At 37.5% G+C, this 20488-nt stretch overlaps 3 protein-coding genes across 3 annotated transcripts; 2 read left to right on the top strand and 1 right to left on the bottom strand.

Moving 5' to 3' along the window:
• Positions 1-572: 572 nt before the first annotated feature.
• Positions 573-8868, top strand: LOC134650287 (akirin-like). Its single transcript, XM_063505248.1, has 5 exons — positions 573-984; positions 4575-4762; positions 5959-6084; positions 7220-7304; positions 7783-8868. Exons 1-5 carry the CDS (start codon positions 810-812, stop codon positions 7791-7793), a joined length of 585 nt encoding a protein of 194 aa, XP_063361318.1. The 5' UTR covers positions 573-809; the 3' UTR covers positions 7794-8868.
• Positions 8869-10877: 2009 nt separating this feature from the next.
• On the top strand, positions 10878-13089 carry LOC134650537 (glucose-induced degradation protein 8 homolog). The gene is made up of 4 exons (XM_063505492.1): positions 10878-11088; positions 11938-12134; positions 12379-12580; positions 12806-13089. The coding sequence occupies exons 1-4, from the start codon at positions 10950-10952 to the stop codon at positions 12982-12984; spliced, it is 717 nt and encodes a 238-aa protein (XP_063361562.1). The 5' UTR covers positions 10878-10949; the 3' UTR covers positions 12985-13089.
• Positions 13090-15745: 2656 nt separating this feature from the next.
• LOC134650254 (nucleoporin Nup35) lies at positions 15746-19382 on the bottom strand. The gene is made up of 4 exons (XM_063505210.1): positions 19211-19382; positions 17515-17970; positions 17110-17278; positions 15746-15939 (listed from the first exon to the last, which is right to left on the bottom strand). Exons 1-4 carry the CDS (start codon positions 19362-19364, stop codon positions 15828-15830), a joined length of 891 nt encoding a protein of 296 aa, XP_063361280.1. The 5' UTR covers positions 19365-19382; the 3' UTR covers positions 15746-15827.
• Between the last annotated feature and the right edge of the window lie 1106 nt (positions 19383-20488).

Here is a 20488-nt window from a genome sequence, read left to right as displayed (position 1 = left end):
AACCAAAACCATGATCGAAATCGAAAGCCCTTGCTACACGGTCGCCGACAAGCCCCTCAGACCGCGTGGCCTTGGTCTGGACGGACCGTGTAGACAGTTGTTTCCAACAAAATTTGACCAAAACTGACCAAGGTCAGACCAAGGACAGACGGTTAGAAGGCTTGTCGGCGACCGTGTAGCAAGGGCTGAAGCCCTTGCTACACGGTCGCCGACAAGCCCCTCAGACCGCGTGGCCTTGGTCTGGACGGACCGTGTAGACAGTTGTTTCCAACAAAATTTGACCAAAACTGATCAAGGACAGACCAAGGTCAGACGGTTAGAAGGCTTGTCGGCGACCGTGTAGCAAGGGCTTTTTATATATAGCTGGTCAACCAGATCTTGACAGTAGAAAAAGGCGGCAAATTTGAAAAATGTAGGCGCAAAGGAATATCGTCCCATAGAAAATTTGAATTTCGCGCCTTTTTTTACTGACAAGATTTGGCTGACCAGCTATATAGAGCCCTTAAAAAAGTAACCATGCTCTATGGTTATTCATTTTGTGTATATTGGTGCTCCCTGGAAATTTCAATAACAAAATTGAGTTGAGTAAAAAAGTGCCGCTGTTAGATTTTGGTGATCAGCGTCGCAAAATCTTTAATTTTCGGATAAATCCTTTAAGCTTATTTAATTAAAGTAATAGTATTTTAATTTTAGTGTTAGTTTACGTTTAGTAATAATATTATTTTTGGTATCGTGTTGCTTGGTGAAATTGGTTGAAATCCTAAACCAGTTGTATTGTGTAAAGGACGTTCGTTGGGCGTAAAAAGAAAATGGCGTGTGCTACACTGAAAAGAAATTTGGATTGGGAGGCTCAGCTGCCTGCTAAAAGAAGAAGATGTGCTCCGTTTGCTGCAAGCTCAAGTACAAGCCCAGGAATTAGAGTGTCAGAAAGTAGACCCTCATCTTTTGGAGAATCCGTCAGTGCACCTGCTAAGTTGACCCCAGGTTTGTTCCCCCATCACAAAAGATCATTTGCATCTCAATTACTGTATTGATTTAACATTATTAGTTACATTTATTGTGAAATTACCTTATTAGGCAATGAATATAAACCTACACATCACAATATATAATCAGCTGTATTTTTTATCGCCATTGTTTTTGCGCTATCATGAATATTTTTATAGTGTTGGAGTGAGACGAACGTATTAAAACCGTTGGGCGGATTTTGTTCTTTTGTTTTTACATGACCAAGCCGTTTAATAGATATGCAATTATTACGTACAACTAAATCAAATCATATATCTATTTTCATTGTAATGACGAAGCTAATCAAAAATAGTAACGCTAGTTTTCTTTTTGTAATGGCTGGTTATCTGGCGTCAGATTGCACGCTCTCTCTCGAAAAATGGACTCACAAAAAACTCTTTGTTGCTATACCTGCTTGGTTTGGAAACCGACCTTTCGCGTGGGTTTTTTTTTACAAAACCTGAGATTTTTTGCCAAAAGCAATAGCGATTATTGATTGACTGGTCTATTATGCACCAATGGTGATAATTTTGTTTGATATACTGGGATTGGTCTATTAGTCCCTACATGGAAAATCCATACTATTCCAAATGCGAAAGTGTGTCTGTCTCTCCGTCTGTCTGTCTGTTACCTCTTCACGCTTAAACCGCTGAACCGATTTAGTTGAAATTTGGCATAGAGACACTGAGTTCCGGGAAAGGACATAGGATACTTTTTATCCCAGAACTCGCCCATCAAGGGGGTGAAAAAGGGGGGGGGGGGGTGGAACTTTGTATGGGAAATCAATAACCGCTGAACCGATTTAGATGAAACTTGGTATGCGGATAGTATGCACTGTGGGGAGCGATATAGAATAGTTTTTATCCCCGAAATCATCCCTTTAGGGTGTAAAAAATGGGGTGAAAATTTATAAAGTGCACCAATTTGGGGATGAAAAGAAGGATGAATAAAAAGCAGATTTGTTTAAAAAGTAAGGTACTTATTCCATGCAGATGAAGTCACGGGCAAAAGCTAGTAACTTAATATTAAAATACCTCTATTATTTATTGTTTAACATCAAACATTTTCCTTCTTTGTTGCTTTATGATGTTTTTGTTACTTAGTATGTATTCAGTATTCATTTATTTATATGTACTAGGTACATTTTGTTATTGATTATCATTATCAGTTACACCAGCATCACATTAACAGCATGCTATGGCAATAAAAGTCCTTGGTTTCTGTGTGTAATTGCAAGGAAAAGAATTTCCCAAAGTAATACCCATGAGAATCAGGGAATTATATAGAGTAGGAATTCTACTTTATAATAGAGTTGAGGTTAATGACTACACACACTGCTACCCAGAGTAGGTACTAATCGCAAAAAAAGTATTGAATGAGTGAATGTGACTTAAAGCACAATATTAAGCTAAAAAAACCTTGAAGACAATATTTGGTCCATCTAGGCAGTTCAACTTGGTATTGGTACGAGAAAATAACAAATTTCAAAATCTTGCTGCACTGCACTGTGTTAAGAATGAAACACCATATGTGGTAATAATAATTAATACCATGGTTGCCTCACAAATCTTCAACTAGGAAACCATTTACCTAAGAATAGATTTCAACAGAAATCATTAGCATCATGATTCATGATTAAATATGAGGAAAATGCACAATACTAAATCTACTCAAGTTCTATATCACTGTTTATGATATATGTACAATCAACTATTCAATCAACTTACTTTTATTTGCAAGCCTAAAGGTAGATCTTTAACTAGATATAAGTTTTCGTTTAAATCAGATGTATGGACAGGAAAGCTGCTAGTTTGTCTAGCACCATTTCCTCTATGATATTGTATTAGATGTGTATCATTTGTTTAGTTTCCCATGAGAGGTTGCCTGCCTCAGCCAGTCCATTAAATAAAGTCTATTAAGTAGGATATTTCATTTGTAGGACTCAAAAACAAGATAGGATGTTGTAACATGCGGCATCTTCTTGTTAGTGTAAGGCCTGAGTGGACGCTCGCAGCGGAGCGTTCGGCGGGGCATGCTGCGTGGTGTCGGGCTCACAAGTGATTTGAGCAGCGTGCACTAAGGCCGCTACTATACATTTGCATTTGTTTAACATGCAAGCCGCACGCCCCGCCCCACCCCGCTGCACGCCCAACTCGAGCGTCCACTCAGGCCTTACACTTAGGGGCTATATAAGGCTCCACTGCTTATGTGTCACTGTGACCATCCCTGATCTATTGTGATCGCCACCTACTGCAACTCTTGATCCAAACCTGCAACTTCAAACAGCTGCAGGATCTTTTTGATCTCGAGAGAATTTAACTCCTCCGGGCTCATTATGTGTCTGCCCAGTATCAAGTCACGAGTGTGAATGAGGCAAGGGCGTCTTCCCCATACAGAGTCTGCACGCCCCATGTCACGTTTCCCCATAGTGTACATGGGGCATCAGATTGATTACAAGAATTCTCTTAAAATTTTGTGAGCTATAGATCTGATGATGAGTGAAAATGTAAAAGTGAAACAAAACATACTTAGTTTGTTGAGTCATTATCACAGTGAACACATTATGGTCGGAAGCGCCATAGACCCTATTGGTACTTAATTCCTTGCCAACTTCCGCATTTTGAAAAATTTTCACGAGAATTGGTTGTGAATTGCGACCTGTATGTAGAGGAGAATATCCGGACATATGAATGCATTTTTGCTCAAGCTGAAACGGCGACCTCCACTAACACTTTGTCAAAAAGTTGTTAGAACCAACTAGAAGGTTCAATGGATTATCAACTCTATGAACCATAGATTGTTTTCTAGCACGGGTGATTTTTCCGCAACTCGACAACTACTAGCGCCTATTTTGCGTGGAACCATTAAAACCATACAAGTCAAATAATAGATATAGGGCAGTTTAGAGAAATGCCCTTTAACCCTTAAATGCATAGTGATGCATTTATACACACAACATAAACATCAAATTTTATACATAATTAAACAAATTTTATTTGTTCCTGTATATTATTTCAATAGTAAAACTAATAAATTTTCTGAATTATTACATAAATTTACGCAGTATTAAATTTTAATTTATAAAAATTACATTTGTTTATAGACGAAATGACGGAAAACTTGGAAAAACCTGTAAGTTGATGATTTTTAGTGCTTATGTGATTTTGGGCAGATTTTTAAGGGTTTGTAATTATTTTATATTTACAAACTTTATCATAGGAACATCACAAATAGTTGAAATCACAAAAAGTGTACCTTTCTGATGGCAGTTAAGATTTTTCCTATACCCCTTACTAATAGCTTTAATGCCACTTTTAACACTGATTGTGATTTCGCAGTGAAAATCGATGATATAATTTTTTTACTATTTTTCGTAGAAACGGCAAACAATTATATGATACATATATTAATTTCGGGCAAAAAGAAAAAATCATGCATTTAAGGGTTAAGGTATGGATTTGTAAAAAAATAAAAACAGAAATAAATTTAATTTATTTTTATTTCCATTTATAAATTATGGATTTTTTGGAATTATAATTATTTAACGTTTTTTATTACATTGACAGAGCGCATGGCCCAGGAAATCTGCGACGAGATCAAACGCCTGCAGCGACGCAGACAGTTGCGCGTGGCGACTGGTGTGCCATCATGCTCATCGTCCAGTGGCTCCGAGGGTGACGCCTCGCCACCGCATCGCTCCACGCATAGCCAGCAGCAGAAGGTCACCAATCGCGCGCTCTTCACATTTAAGCAGGTAAACACCGACAGCCCCAGAGGAGGTGTTCTGCCGTAATTATACTGTGCACACTGTGTGCAGTCATTGTGTATTATAATTAATTTATTATGACTGCAATATTTTGTTTATTTCATTTACTTTATTGCATTCCGTGGTATTTACAATTTTACAGGTACAGATGGTATTTAAATTAAATTGAACAGCATGGACCCTGAATAGGGTATGGCAAGTTAACCTCAATAGCTAAATACTTAAAATTACCTTACAAAACATATTATGTGTTGCTTTATAATGTGACTACACAGCATAAAGCATCATCAACTAGCATCAACTACAGATCCAGGGCCTAAGACCACTTACTACACTATAGAAATTTATTAGACTAAAATAAATTGGCTCGTCTCTCTCCAACAAGATAAGCTTGCTTAGGAGTTTTGCCAGCTCTGGTTATCTTATCATGAGAAATTAAACACTTCATTAACTAGATACTTGCAAATGGTAATGGTAAAACCCTAACTAACAGTCAATATGCTGTGATAGAATGTGGACAGAATGTATGCCACACAGAATAGGTTAAAATTTTCTATATTGAAGCAAGAATGATTCATATTCACTTGGGTCACCTTGGATTTTACACCTACATAATGTTGTTTTATTTAATCATCAGCACATGGCATCAAAAAAATATAGGTGTTAGGTATGAGTATGTCTCCAAAACTGCAATTAAACAGATAATATTGATGACATTAATGTGTGTTGTACATGTATAAGTAATATATTTCACATTTAAATTAGGTTAATAGTTACTCGGCAGTTCAAATGATTACACAATTTAGTTTGTACTAAAAAAAGGTGACAATCATCTTGTTCAGCGCTAAAGAATGTAAGATTTTATTTTGTCTATGCCAACAAAGAGGTCCATCTTAACTTTTAATTTGCGACAATAATTGCCTTACTAACCAAATATTGTTGGTTTTCAATAAACCATTACTGCCAAAACAATTAAAATTATCTTAGAAATCACCAGTGTCAACTGTGGATTGAACTGTCAAAAATCTCGAAAATGATAATTGTGTCAAAAACAAGTCAACATTTTCAATACCAAATGAAATAATCCTTTTTGATAAACTTTGTCCAACTGTAATATGAATTAACTTTAGTGTTCATAAAGGCATATTTTATCATACAAACATTAATGCAAAACCTTTTGTCAGGTCCGCATGATATGCGAGCGCATGCTGCGCGATCAGGAGGCAGCTCTGCGCGCAGAATACGAGACTGCTCTCAGCAACAAGCTTGCCGAACAGTACGAGGCTTTCGTGCGATTCAACCTTGACCAGGTAACATAATTATTACTTTTTTCTACTCCCGTACTTTTATTTGACATTTAAAGGGTCGTGCACACCTTTAAACCCCTATCTTATAGTTGTCAAGACAAGTCTTTAGTCTATTCCCCAAAAAAGTGTTTGTGCATACACGCAGTATCTTTTTGGCACTTTTATGATACTTCGTGCAATCACCACTTAAAAAATATTTTATGAAATACATTGTTGCCAACCTAATTTTAATTGTCATATCATATCTGACAGATGAGTGAACCATAGACATGTTTTTTTATTTCATTCATTATTTTCCCGCCCATACCCTCCATTCTTTGCTACTTCTTGAATGAAAAATATTTGTTAATTTTACAATTTTATTTCAAAGTAAGTGCTTGGCCGTAGAAAAAGTATTGTATGCAACTGAGTCAAAAAGTACTCGTGGCGTCTTTGTTAACAATTTTCGGCTTCGCCTCAAATTGTTACTCACTCCACTCGCCTTTTTTGACCTCTCTTAAACAACTTCTTCCTCGCGTTGTCCCGGCATTTTGCCACGGCTCATGGGAGCCTGGGGTCCGCTTGGCAACTAATCCCAGTAATTGGCGTGGGCACTAGTTTTACGAAAGCGACTGCCATCTGATCTGACCTTGCAACCCAGAGGGTAAACTAGGCCCGTATTGGGATTAGTCCGGTTTCCTCACGATGTTTTCCTTCACCGAAAAGCGACTGCAAATGATATTTCGTACATAAGTTCCGAAATACTCATTGGTACGAGCCGCGGTTCGAACCCGCGACCTCCGGATTGCAAGTCGCACGCTCTTACCGCTAGGCCACCAGCGCTTCGACAACGACCTCTCTTAAACAACGGTTGCATAAAATACTATAAGTTTAAGCCTTCACCACATAGGGGCACCATGCTACAACAGAGCACCACACTTCACGCAACAGGGTCATGTACATTGAGTGCTCGCTTGAAATTGTCAAACATGTACCTTTTTTGTTGCAATTCTACACACATTCAATAAAGGGTCACTCATCTCCAAATGTTTGTAACTTAAGTTTTAAGTAAGATTAATTACTAACACAATCAAGTTTGATAAACTTAATGAACAGGCGTCATTCAGCGTACTTTAATGGTATTGTGTTGTTAATGCAGGTCCAGCGTCGACCCCCGCCCCCCACGTGCATGCCGCTGGGCATGGACGCCGAACACCACATGCATCAGGATCTAGTACCAAGCTGTAAGTATACATTCTTTTCATTTCGAATTCTAAAAGAGAAGCAGCAATATTGACCAGTGGATTATTCAATTTCCGAACAGACACAACATAACATTATACTAAAAAACAGAATAAAATAAATATTTAAGGGGACTCCCATACAACAAACGTGTTTTTTTTTTGCCGTTTTTATAGATAATGATACGGAACCCTTCATGCGCGAGTCCGACTCGCACTTGGCCGGTTTTTATTTCTATTATAGTATCTTATATTTACCTTCTAGGCATGTTGCTTCACTATCAAACTGACAAGTATAAATTTTGATCCCCTTGCCCTTGGTTCTCTTTCCATTTAATTACTAAGCTTATTATTTAATTATAATCGTCTGGAATGTGTATTTTGCTAATCAATATACAATAACCATCAGGTGACATTGAAGTCACCTGTGTATTTTGCACAAAGCAAAGATGTAATTATGCTGAATTTGTTGTTGTTTCAGATCTGTCCTAATAATGGTGGTGTCGACAATGCGGTATTAAACTGCAAATATATCAAGACAAACATATTTGTGAATAATATACGCAAGACATTGTGATCGCTGGTGGAATTTTTACTGCCATTAATATTGTGAAATGCATTTTGCTGGCCAACTATAGATATACAGTATTAAGAATTATATACAAATTTGTGTCCCACCTCTGTTATAATGATTATAAATGAATTGACAGTACCATAACGTAATGTTAATGATTCACAATATTGACAAGGTTAGATTCCACAGCTTTGTTCATGCCACATACACATAAATTAGCTTGTAATGCTTTAGGTAAGGTTTGCTGGATAATTGTGTTCATAGACTGAGGATGGATGCCGGAGTGAGCCGGGACTAGCTGCTGTTCAGTTTCCAGCACTCGAATGTGACTTGAGCCTACTAAGAGCCCATGGTATTTTGTATATTTTCTAATCGTGGAACTATTAGGAACCTAGTACTAACACGAATAATAAATTCACGCAGAGTGCCTGTTATGATATCATTGTCCTCAGTTTTGTTAGCCATAATTTTGATTGGTATTTTGATTGTACTTTTGTCGAATTATAGTTGTATTTGATTGGGCGCGTCAGCTGCCGTTTATTAGTGATCTAATTATTATATTTATATGACGACAATGAGCGTCAAAGTGGTAAAATCTAGGAGCAGTCCTTGATTATTGAAGTGGGAGGCACTTGAGTTGGTTTGATTTAATGGATCGCAGTACTGTGTGACCATTTTGACGCTCAACACGCCTTATCATGAGAATGATAAACTAGCTTTATTTCTAAGTTATTTTCTCGATAATGTAGAAGACTTCTCGACTGCTGTTTCGGATATCGAAACGCAAATGTTACAATGTTCTCACAGGTGAGCATTATTGGGATTTTGTTTTATATTATGTAGTTAGAACTTTTTATTGAATACAAAAAGGATATGATTTGTTACCAAGCATTATTCAATAAAAAAATCTAGAATAGTCTTTTTTTAAATTGTATTATCAGCTCATTATTAGTAAGTCGGCGTTTAAGAACTGAAAATAAATTAGCTAATTACCCGTAAATGGTTTATATTTTCATGCCAACTATAGTGGGATTATTCGTATTTGCATTATTTGACACATTATGACTGACGTATATAGAGATGTAACTAACCCAAATCGATTGTCACAGCAAGCAATTACGATTGGATGGCACCTAGACTGAGGTATCGAATTGTGACTTTTAATGAATTTTTATTTGAGATTTAAATAAAGCTAGAATTATATGGTTAATAATAATAAATAATAATAAGAAGATATAATAAATTTAATAATGCTTTGTTATAAATACATATCTAATAACTATTGTAATATGAATTATTTATAACAAAATTTACCTAGATTTAATAATGTTTAAAAATTTGACGTGTAAAATGTATATTTTATGAATAAAACTTTGAATTGAATTGTTGCGAACTAAAATGAAAAATTATATCGATTTACTTAGACGACTACCGATTTATAACGGTGGTGTCAGGCCAACCCTTAATTAAAAAAAATGACGTAGAATGTAAACGTTCGCAGTGCAATTGTCTTCCTTTGTAATTTCGATGTACAAGACATTTTACGTTGTATTGCTGTTGTGAGTGACACGTGTCAAATAATGCAAATACGAGTGCACAAAGTATAATAATTTCGTTACGTTAACCTTTTGGACGCCAATTACCGATATATACGCACCGCAGGTCCAACGCCAAAGACGTATTAATCGGTCATAGACCACAGAGCAACATAGACCTAGTAGGTGCATATGTGCATATGCATAAAGTTCAATTTCAGTTTTGACACTTCGGTGACGTGGCGTCTGAGAGACAGCTTTTTTGTGTTTGACACGGCGTCGAAAAATTTTAGTGCCCAACTGATTACCAGTCCGCCAGACGATATCGGCCTGTCAGAACAAAAATTTGACAGTTCCGAACAACTGACAGGCCGATAATCAGTGCCCCTAGGGCCGTCTGCTAGTTGGCGCGGGGGTGCACGAAGAGGGCGCACGCACACGGGTGCCATTACTGCCATTCCACAATGGCATGGCACCCTACGTAAAATCGAACGCACGCGTCCGCGCCAGTTAGCGTTTGTAGACCTGTGTCCTATTTATCAAAAGCTTGTAATACAAGTGGAAGTCCCTTTCTAACAAAAGCTGTCAAAAAAGAGATTTCCACTTGTATTACAAGCTTTTGATAAACACATTTTAACTTGATACCTCCACGCGTTCCCGACAGACGGGACGGACGGACGGACAACAAAAGTGATCCTATATAAGAGTTAGGTACGTTTTTTCCTAGCTACGGAATCCTTTTAAAAAAGCGGCAAATTTAAAAAATGTAGGCTAAAGGTGTGAGTCCAGACGGGATGATTAAATCGACCGAGATAAGAGAATAAATTGGCGTCGTCTCCAATTTAAACACCAATCTAAGTTTTATAGCGATATTGGAGCGTTCTAAACTAAAAAAAAGTGCCCCCAAAGGCGAATACTGGAGGCACAAATTGGTATTCTTGCGTCCACACCTCCATTTTATCGGTAATATTGGTCATAATCATGGTTTGAAATCAGCGAGCCAAATCCGCACGACCTGATTTGATCGGACAATTTTCAGAGATTGGCGAAAAATCGTCCGCGTCTGTACACGCTTTTATCGTCCCATAGAAAATTTGCATTTCGCGCCTTTTTCTACTGACAAAGTTATTTGACAGTTGTTATCTATAGCGTGTCAAAGGTCTGTTTGATTTCAAACATAGACACTGTCCAGATGGACGAAAAAAAAATCAAACCTAGACAGAGAGAATCATACTATCTTTGTCTAACACTAGTACTAGTACCCAAAAGAAAAGGAAGAGTGTAGTTTTTTTGTTCCTATTTACTGACAAGATTTGGTTGACCCAGTATACATACATGCACCGTGTGCAATTCTTTCAATATTATTCAAGTTTGTGATAAAAACGCCCGTGATCTGCAATCGTTTTAGTTTTTTTATCTGTTGCACATAACTGTCACTGTCAATTTTGTCGTCTAGCAAATAGCAATCAATCCAAAGAATACAGTAAATAATTCACTACTTTATTCGTTTCTTCATTATAACAAAGTTATAAATCCAAAATGAGCTTCGATCAATCCTCAAATAGTAACAGTACGAACGACAAGCCGGATAGGAAGGTGCTCGACCGTAGCAAAACTGACGACTTGCAAATTTCGCGAACAGACATGAACATGTTGATTATGAATTATTTAGTCACAGGTTTGTATTGTTTAAATCTATTTCCACCCTCTCTTCTGTTAACATTATCCATTAGGATGCTAAGCAATAATATTATTATCCTCAAAACAATAGAATATGATTAAGATGTGTCGTTTCACCTTTTCTTTTGTGGCGACTATGACCTTACGCTAGTCAAACACGTAGTATTTTGGGAATAGTCTCGTCTTATCTACATGTATACACAATACTTTTTTCCCTGGGAACGGTCTCTATCCGACAAAGCAATCCTTTCAGTGTACAAAAACAAGATAATATCTAGAGAACAAAATTTAATAAACAGTACACGTTAATAAAGTGAGTTTGGAGATCTTTTAGTTGTGCTACATCATCTTATTACAAGAGTATTATCACAAACCTTACTGCAAGATGACTATTTGGACATCATATACTTACAATAACATAACACTAACATATCACTCATATCCATACAACGAGGTTTTGGGTGTGGGAATGACTTCGTGTATTTGTAACTTTGTTTATTGTAAAATAATTACCAAACTATGAATTAAAAATAGGTGTTTTACTAGTGTAAAACATTCCTGCACCCGAACCCCTGATTTATGGTCATATACGACATGGCTCACAACACCCTCCAGCATTTTATTGAACATTCAAACTTACTACTCAACTCATTCACCTAGTCTGCGAAGTTTATTATAAGAGAGAGCTGGTAGAGAATGCCTTATGTGAATGCATTGAGTCCGCATTTTGTACTATTAGGTTTTTCTTTTGTGCAATAAAGATTAAATAAATAATAAGATTAAGATAAGGCCACCAACATAGCATTGTCCTTGATGTCGGGTTAAAAAAAACTTGGAAATATTCTAGAGGGCTTCAAGGAGGCTGCATTAAAATTCCAACAAGAGGCTGGACTGCAAGAGCCTGCTCTCTGCAGCTCTCTGGATGAGCGCATCATGATCCGTGAGGCAGTGCAGAGCGGCCGCATCCCGGACGCCATTGCCATGGTCAACTCCCTTCACCCGGAGCTGCTAGACAATGATAGATACTTGTACTTCCATTTGCAGGTTTGGATGCCTTATTATTGTCTTATTCTTTTCTTAGTTCAATAGTTACTGTATACATATTGAAAATCTTGAAAACCCATAATAGGGTGTTAAGTCCTATTTCGTTTATTACCATATAACTTCCATAGTGTGCAGCAACTGTAGGCAGGTCATTTTTTATTAGGGATAGAAGCTAGCGTGCTGATAAATTTGTAATTATAAAGATTATGAAACTTTTCTAAAAATGACATTTGATTTATCACAGCAACTGCAACTATTGGAGCTGATCCGCGCCGGGCGCGCCGAGGAGGCCCTGTCGTTCGCATCAGCTACCCTAGCCGAAGCTGGCGCCAACGACCGCACCGCGCTCACCGAGCTGGAGCGCTCCCTCGCGCTGCTCGCGTTCCCAGACCCGCACGCGTCGCCCTTCGCTGATTTGTTACTGCCATCCCACAGCCAGAAGGCAAGTTGACAGCAACCTGAATTGACTTGTGGCTGATACATGTCACAAAACAATAAATTGGACCGTGTAATATGAATTGCGGAATTATAAATACGAGGCCGATGAAAGGCCAGTTCTGTGTGTCAAAATATACTTAGATTTCAAACAGACATATCTATGTTATCTTCTTGTTAATGTGATTTTTGCTGACTTTTGTATTGAAGTACCTGTCTTTGTATCCAACAGATAGCCAGCGAGCTAAACGCAGCCATACTAAAGATGGAGAATCAAGAATACACCAACCCCAAACTATGCAGCCTTCTGCGCATGATCCTCTGGTCCCAGAGTGAATTAGACAAGCACAATATCAAGTACCCAAAGATGACCGACCTAGCCAATGCCACTATAGAGAATCCAAGTTTTAAGTAAGTTTTGATGTGGTCTATTTATAAATTTAATGTCTGTATTTTATTACCATTGTAGTTTTTACATAACACTCAATTACTAAATAAAAAAGTTCCATCTAATCTTACAAACATAATATATCTATAGTTACTAATCTGGTTTAGACAGAACTTGCTCTGTTTCTGTGTAATATTACATAAATCCAATTTCTAGTAGCTGAGAAATATGCTGGCATATGTCAGTATAAAGCCCCGTCTCCATATCGCGCGGCAAAACATCGAACATTGGCTCCAATGTTCGATGGTTTGCCGGGCGATATGGAGACGGGGCTTGATAAGAATAATGAGGTGTAACTTCTATAACTCAAAACCTGCTCCAAAATACCTAAAAGGTAACTGTGTGCCCGTGCCGCCCAAGCAGCGATGACGAACGTCGAGTCGTCAATAAATAAAATTGGAATTACATATTAAAATTGTCTTGATTTATAAAACGGAACTTCAATGGTAATAAAGTCTTAGTTGATGCTGGCTGTCGCAAATCAAATGGAAACATTCATCTGATAATGAATTCAGCAGTAAATAGGTACTAATTTTAATTAACATGCTAGTATATACCATCCAATGCTGTGTTGTTCCATCTTTATCCAGTGTAGTTTTTAGCATGGGTAAATGTATTTTATTTAAAAGTTCTTATATGAATGAAGAAGATGAATTATAAATTGTGACGAAATAATCAAGGTTTCTTATTAATCTTATTATAAATATTTATATATTTTTATTGATCACAATCACAACATACCTAAATTCTATCAAACAGAGAAATTTTTAGATTGTACTGGAAAGTGTTATATTTGTAAATTTTATTTTATTTTTTCCCGACTAAGACAAAGCTCAGAAGGAAGCTGGTGATTTTAGCAGTCTACTGTAGCGTTTTGTGACCCAGGTGGCATAGGCTAAATATTAATTTTATTTTTAAATTCTCTACGATAAAAAGAAACCAGAGTCAGGTTAAAGTTTTAAAATTATTTTAATATAATTCTATATACAGTAACTACAGTAGAAAAGCCCAGAGTAACTAGCATTGCAAATAAGTTATAGGAACAGTCCGCGTGCAAGCTCCAAGGATTTGGGAGCCAAAAAACTAAACTAAAGGATCTTCTCTGCGCTTGTGTATATATTAGGCGCGGATTTAAATGTTGATTTCTCGTAGCTCATGATACTGTACCTTTTAATCCTACTTGTGGCCGTAAAGCCTCGTCTCCATATCGAGACGAGGCTTAGGCACGACAAGCTATTTCGTATATGTATAGTGTGAGCGTCTAGTAATAATACGAATATTACAAACAATAATACCTAATACACAAGAGGGCAAATATTTGTGATACCTCAAAAGTACAGTCCGTAACGACTTGTCGATTCTAGGTTTCATTTGGATGTTATAAAGTGTTAAATTGAAGTGATAGGAATTAAAAGTTAAAATACCTGAGAGTAATCGATAGGACTAGATTAAAAAAATCTATTAATTATTAATTGACACTTAAAATGTATCTAAAAATAAGGTTTTTGTATGTAATGTTTAGAAATAAAGTATAAATACTTTAAGAAACTAATTGTTTTATTTTATTTATTTATAGAAATCAACTGATCATTCACTTACAACAATAATAATAGTGGATATTGTAACTAACCTAATTAGCTAATTACATTAAAATAATTATTTACAAGATTAAAAAATGTTACAAATGGCGACTTTATGTTACTGGCTAGGAATAAGTAACTGCATCTTTCTTTTTTTTGTATGATGATAAAATAAAACTTTTAAGTGTCAAGGACGCCTAAATTTGTCCTTATTTTTCATATCACAGCACCAAGAACTATAATATTGCAAATAGTTGTCAATGTTGTCGTAACGTACAGCTGCCATTATATTTATGTCTGAGTGTGTGGTGTTCCGAAATATCTGATCAAAGCCACTAAATTATGCTATATTGAAACCTATCACTTTACAATAGGGTTTATTATCATATTTTTTTATAGTCCATTTTAGTGTCCCACTGCTGGGCAAAGGCCTCATCCCCTGATCTCCACAACTGCTTTTTCCGGTCAGCTACTCATGAAGGCGTCATCATAATGGGAAATAATTATATTCCGTCTGCCTTATAAAGGCCTTCAGATATTTTTGAGCTTCTTGGCGGCTCCATTAAAAATATGATGGATATATGATAGTTTTGGATTCCCTCCCTGTTTAATTTAGCTGTTAATTAAAGAATGTTGATATTATTTACATTAGGAAACCGTTATTCTGTAGTTATGATAAATGGAAATTGTTAAACTTAATTTTGTAACCAATACAGGTCGACAATTTTCTACGCATGAGAAAAAGCAAGCTAAATTGATGAAGTCTAAAAGTATTCCGTATCAAACCATGTGACAGTAGATTCCTTAATTTACATAACAGTTCCACAGAAAAATATATCTGATAGCGACTGTTTTATGCTGTAGATACGAGTAAACTGCATGTTTTATCTGCGGCAAGACACATCGCAGTATGTTAACCTTTTCGACGCCGTGTCAAACACAAAAGCTGTCACGCTGACGCCACGTCACCGAAGTGTCAAAACTGAAATTGAACTTTATGCATATGCACGTAGGTCTATGTTGCTCTGTGATATGTGACCGACTAATCGGTCTTTGGCGTTGAACCTACGGTGCGGATATATGGGTCATTGGCGTCCAAAAGGTTAACCGCCACACAGATCAAAGAGTCTAGTATATGCCCTACTCATCGTTACGACAACATCAATAATTTGAAGTCCACAGTTCATAGTCTACCATAAGCCGGAGTCGCCTGACAGCGTTGAGGCCGTGTCACCAGCCCAGCACGTAGTCCAGGGCCTTGGAGATGAGACCGTTGGAGCGCTGCGGCACCGGCGCCGACGGCACGGGCGTCGGGCACAGGGAACGGGCGCCTTGAGTTTGTCTGAAAACAAAAATCTATGTAAAAACATTAAGTTTTCCTAAGGCCGCGGACTGGACGCAAGCGGCGTTTACTATTTCTAACACACGGGTGGGATTATAAGCTCCAGTCATCACCAGATCATAGAAATGAAGCTTAAATTTTCAGTGTGGTTCAGTCAGCAGCAGAAGTTGCTAAGCGGGCGAGGTGTTCAAAATTACTTTGACGCGCTTTTAGTCTCTTAACAATAAAGTCGCGTCAAGATTATTTTGAACACCTCGCCGCCTGCCTGCAATATGGCCATATCTCAAAATGTATGATTATTGGAGATTCAATTTTAATAGAAAATAATAAAGTTTAAGTTTCCTTTAAAAATGTTGGTGCCCAAGTGGCCATATTGCAGGCACGAAACGACCTCACCCGCTTAGCAACTATTGCTGCTGACTGTTCCATTCACATCTGATGACTAATGGCGTTATTCAAAAACGTCTGTCAACTCGTAACAAGTTTGATAATCGTTTGTCTCTGTCATTTTGACATAAGTTGAGTTGATTATGAGTTTGAGCTCATATAACCCGGCAACCTTCAAATCAAGGGTGAACAGGCACCATCTGGGCAGACTCGCTCCATCGTAGGCCACGTCTTCGCCTCGGCTAGTCTGTGGCCATGAGTAAGCCCATTTTTAATAAAATAAAAAAAAAGTGCTTGTTAGAAAGGGGCAAATGCATAATAAATAAAAACAAATATAAAAATAAAATAACCAGTGTGTCTTCAACAATGAGAAATACAAAACTTTAACCTTTTGGACGCCAATGACCGATATATCCGCACCATAGGTTCAACGCCAAAGACCGATTAATCGGTCACATATCACAGAGCAACATAGACCTACGTGCATATGCATAATAAAGTTCAATTTCAGTTTTGACCCTTCGGTGACGTGGCGTCAACGTGACAGCTTTTGTGTTTGACACGGCGTCGAAAAGGTTAAGGGTGCTTTTTTTGGAACATTAGTTTGAGCCAATATAACATTATTTTTTTCATGTTCTCAAACATATAATCAAACCGATAATTAACTAGCAATTTGCATCAATGATATTTCTTTGATTCGTCAAATCAGAACAGGACAGTTAAGTACCATTCCTTGTAAGTTTTTTATCCTACATGGGTAAAAAACGGGTCATGGGTCCTCACCTCGTGACGCTGGAGATGGTGGGCTGCCTTGGTGGCTCGCGGCACTCGGCCACGCCCACCATGACGCCGGGCAGCACCTGGCGCCCGCTCAGTGCCATGGCGCGCTCCTTCTCGGCTCGCGTCGCGTACCGGATGTGCGCCCAGTTGCCTTGCGTTGGATATTGCTTGTCTGTCAACATCATGTTTTATAAGTTGTTAGCTTTTCTAAGGCAAGTAAAAAGTTCCAGTACTTGTTACTTACACTTTAAAAAGAAGTGAGAAAAGAAAAGTTGTTTTCAATCAGGTCAAGTTTATAGAAAAAAAATTACGCTTTTAATATGTTCTCTAACACAATTTATTAACACTTATTTTATTAGCTACGATAAAAATTATACTGTACATATCTAAAATAGAAAATTGCCTTACCTAAAATAGCACCACAGTTGCTAAATCTTGCTAATACTGTATTTGCAGCATTCGGTGGAAATCCGAACACGGTCACCCAGTATTCTTCTTGCTCCTGGCTCCCGTCCCACGCTACCGGGTTCATGCTAGATCCATTCATACTGTTCATATACGAATTTTGCATCACAGAGTTATTGTAAAAGCTTTGCTCTTGGAATAGCGACTTGTTTACAGATGGTTCATTGCTTTTAATTGTGTCAAACAAGTCCTCTATGGGTGGTCCTGTCGTCTTACTGTTGTTGTAAGACATGTTCGGTGGATTGTATGACATATTGGGATTGTATGACGCGTTTGGTGATGTAGGGGCATTGGCAAACATGTTTTGCTGGTTGTACAGGGCCTGCTGGTGCATGGAGAGGTTCTGACGGTAATGTTTTTGGTCTGGTGTGGAGGTTTGAGTTGGGCTTGTGGGTGAACCTGAAATTCCAAAATATTTTATGTAAAAAAACTATCGGAATTGAGAAGAAGTAAACAATGAATTAAGTTATGATGTACAGATATTTGTTCCCAAGTAATAGATGTTTTTAGGGTTCCGTAGCCAAATGGCAAAAAACGGAACCCTTATAGATTCGTCATGTCTGTCTGTCTGTCCGTCTGTCCGTCTGTCTGTCCGTCCGTATGTCACAGCCACTTTTCTCCGAAACTATAAGAACTATACTGTTGAAACTTGGTAAGTAGATGTATTCTGTGAACCGCATTAAGATTTTCACAAAAAAATAGAAAAAAAACAATAAATTTTTGGGGTTCCCCATACTTCGAACTGAAACTCAAAAATTTTTTTTTCATCAAACCTATACGTGTGGGGTATCTATGGATAGGTCTTCAAAAATGATATTGAGGTTTCTAATATCATTTTTTTCTAAACTGAATAGTTTGCGCGAGAGACACTTCCAAAGTGGTAAAATGTGTGTCCCCCCCCCCCCTGTAACTTCTAAAATAAGAGAATGATAAAACTAAAAAAAATATATGATGTACATTACCATGTAAACTTCCACCGAAAATTGGTTTGAACGAGATCTAGTAAGTAGTTTTTTTTATACGTCATAAATCGCCTAAATACGGAACCCTTCATGGGCGAGTCCGACTCGCACTTGGCCGCTTTTTTTATATATCCTCCTAAGGCCCAAGGTCCTACCTATAGTACCTATTCAGTTCGATGTAATTTAAACCATGTTCAATTGGAACAGAGTCGCTTGTGCTTTGTTGCGTTCAATTTTCATACAATGCAAAATCAACTCTATTTCCTACATTGTAGGTTCAAATTTCAGTGGAAAATTTTGGATGTTTTGTTTGTATGGCTGGGCCTTAGGAGGCTATTTAAGTATTTAAGCCTAATACTTTAATGTGCAAATACTCACAAAAAAATATTTTGATTGATTAATCATATAAAATTAACAATAAGAGAATAAGAGTGGCTACATGCTTTCTTGTTTTACATGCCCCAAAGTGAATTAATTTTGTAATTTAATTAATATATGATCTTCAATTTTGACAACACTGATAAGTTTAGATAGTCACTAATAATGCTTGACAGGATTATTTTGAAATAGATCATCAAATGCTGCAATGCAGCAACTTAAACAGAGCCTCTTTTTCTCTTCGTGACATGACTAAGACAGTATAATTTTATTACCAAGATGGTTCATTTTTTACTTACCAAATGCGAGGTTCCGGCCCTTCGTTGGAGACAGGCTGTTGGTTCTGGGTGTAGACGGAGGGTTAATTTCCCCTAACAGGAAGGGTGGCAGGTATCCCACATTCGGACTCCCTGACGGCGAGTGAGTAGGACTTCCAAGCGTCATCGGTTCCATTTTAATAATTAATATTGCAATTTTTTTGAAGAAACAATTACCGTGGTGGTTGCTCAGAATGCGATTTAGTTTAGAATTTTAGATGAGATTAGACATTCCACATTTTGAGTTTTGACAAGAAAACGTACAGTACAGCGTACAGCTAGACAGCTACAGCGGTTAACTGACGTTTATAAATTTTATAATAATGTTGCTACATTCAAGAAAATAATTCTAAAATAGTAGTAAATGTACCTAATTTTCACGGTAATACACATTGGGCTTCACAAATAATTGAAGGTATGTTTACAAAAACAACATAACTGCTTAGACGGTTGACACTTTTTTAAGAACATGGTTAATCGTTTCAGGTGTCAACCAGTGTAGTCAGTTATGTTGTTTTTGTAAACATCCCTTCAATTTTACAGTGTAAATTAACGCGTTTTCTGGCAAGGTTTTTGTAGCGCTATACACGCGTAGCCGATTCTAGTGTTTTCCCGCTTTGTAGAGGAAAGCGCCTACGAACAGAGCGCGTCGCATGCCGAGTGGGTTCCCGGCACTCAATGCAGAAAGGAAGGAAAATATTCGATTAAGGTACATTAATATACTATGACTCAGTCATGGTTCGTAACTTTCGTAAGACAAACGCAGTTTAACACGGGTCAAAACACAGCTATCTTATGAACAAACGAGTGAAAAATCTTCCACGCTCCCTTTGCTATAGTTCATTTTTTTAGCATTAGAAATAAGGTAAACAATCTTGATGTGTCTTTTAATTGAAAAACACATTTTCAAAATAAGTTACGGCAAATATGTAACAATTATGAATCTAATACGATCATTTATATTCTTCTGCTTTCAGTGGCGGATTTGCAGTCTTTGCCGCCCTAGGCTCAGACCCTGTAGCCGCCCCTTTCTCAGTATCAGCACCCATCATACTGACTTCATTTAGGTCAGGCAACGAAAAGGTATAGAGGGAAATGCTTGGACACGTTTTTTACTAAGTAACTTTGTTTGGACTCGTTAGGAGGTGAAAATATCAAAAGTCGCCGGCCGTAGCCCTTGAGCGGGGGTGGGGGGTTTGATTTAAAGGTCCCATTTTTCGGTTTTTCGCTTATAATATCTTAGAAACTATGCGTCCTTGT

This window comes from Cydia amplana, chromosome 8 (assembly GCF_948474715.1).
Source record: "Cydia amplana chromosome 8, ilCydAmpl1.1, whole genome shotgun sequence".
NCBI classification, from domain to species: domain Eukaryota; kingdom Metazoa; phylum Arthropoda; class Insecta; order Lepidoptera; family Tortricidae; genus Cydia; species Cydia amplana.
This window is presented reverse-complemented; position numbering and strand designations above follow the sequence as displayed.

What these genes read in the sequence shown, in the direction of transcription:
- LOC134650287 (XM_063505248.1), top strand. Translation starts at nt 810, where the DNA reads ATGGCGTGTGCTACACTGAAAAGAAATTTGGATTGGGAGGCTCAGCTG. An exon ending in ACCTGCTAAGTTGACCCCAG is followed by an intron (nt 985 to 4,574) that starts GTTTGTTCCCCC and finishes TTACATTGACAG; the next exon opens with AGCGCATGGCCCAGGAAATC. An exon ending in CGCTCTTCACATTTAAGCAG is followed by an intron (nt 4,763 to 5,958) that starts GTAAACACCGAC and finishes ACCTTTTGTCAG; the next exon opens with GTCCGCATGATATGCGAGCG.
- LOC134650537 (XM_063505492.1), top strand. Translation starts at nt 10,950, where the DNA reads ATGAGCTTCGATCAATCCTCAAATAGTAACAGTACGAACGACAAGCCG. An exon ending in TATGAATTATTTAGTCACAG is followed by an intron (nt 11,089 to 11,937) that starts GTTTGTATTGTT and finishes GAAATATTCTAG; the next exon opens with AGGGCTTCAAGGAGGCTGCA. An exon ending in ACTTGTACTTCCATTTGCAG is followed by an intron (nt 12,135 to 12,378) that starts GTTTGGATGCCT and finishes GATTTATCACAG; the next exon opens with CAACTGCAACTATTGGAGCT.
- LOC134650254 (XM_063505210.1), bottom strand. Translation starts at nt 19,364, where the DNA reads ATGGAACCGATGACGCTTGGAAGTCCTACTCACTCGCCGTCAGGGAGT. An exon ending in GGGCCGGAACCTCGCATTTG is followed by an intron (nt 17,971 to 19,210) that starts GTAAGTAAAAAA and finishes TTGGAATTTCAG; the next exon opens with GTTCACCCACAAGCCCAACT. An exon ending in ACCATCTCCAGCGTCACGAG is followed by an intron (nt 15,940 to 17,109) that starts GTGAGGACCCAT and finishes TTTTGTTTTCAG; the next exon opens with ACAAACTCAAGGCGCCCGTT.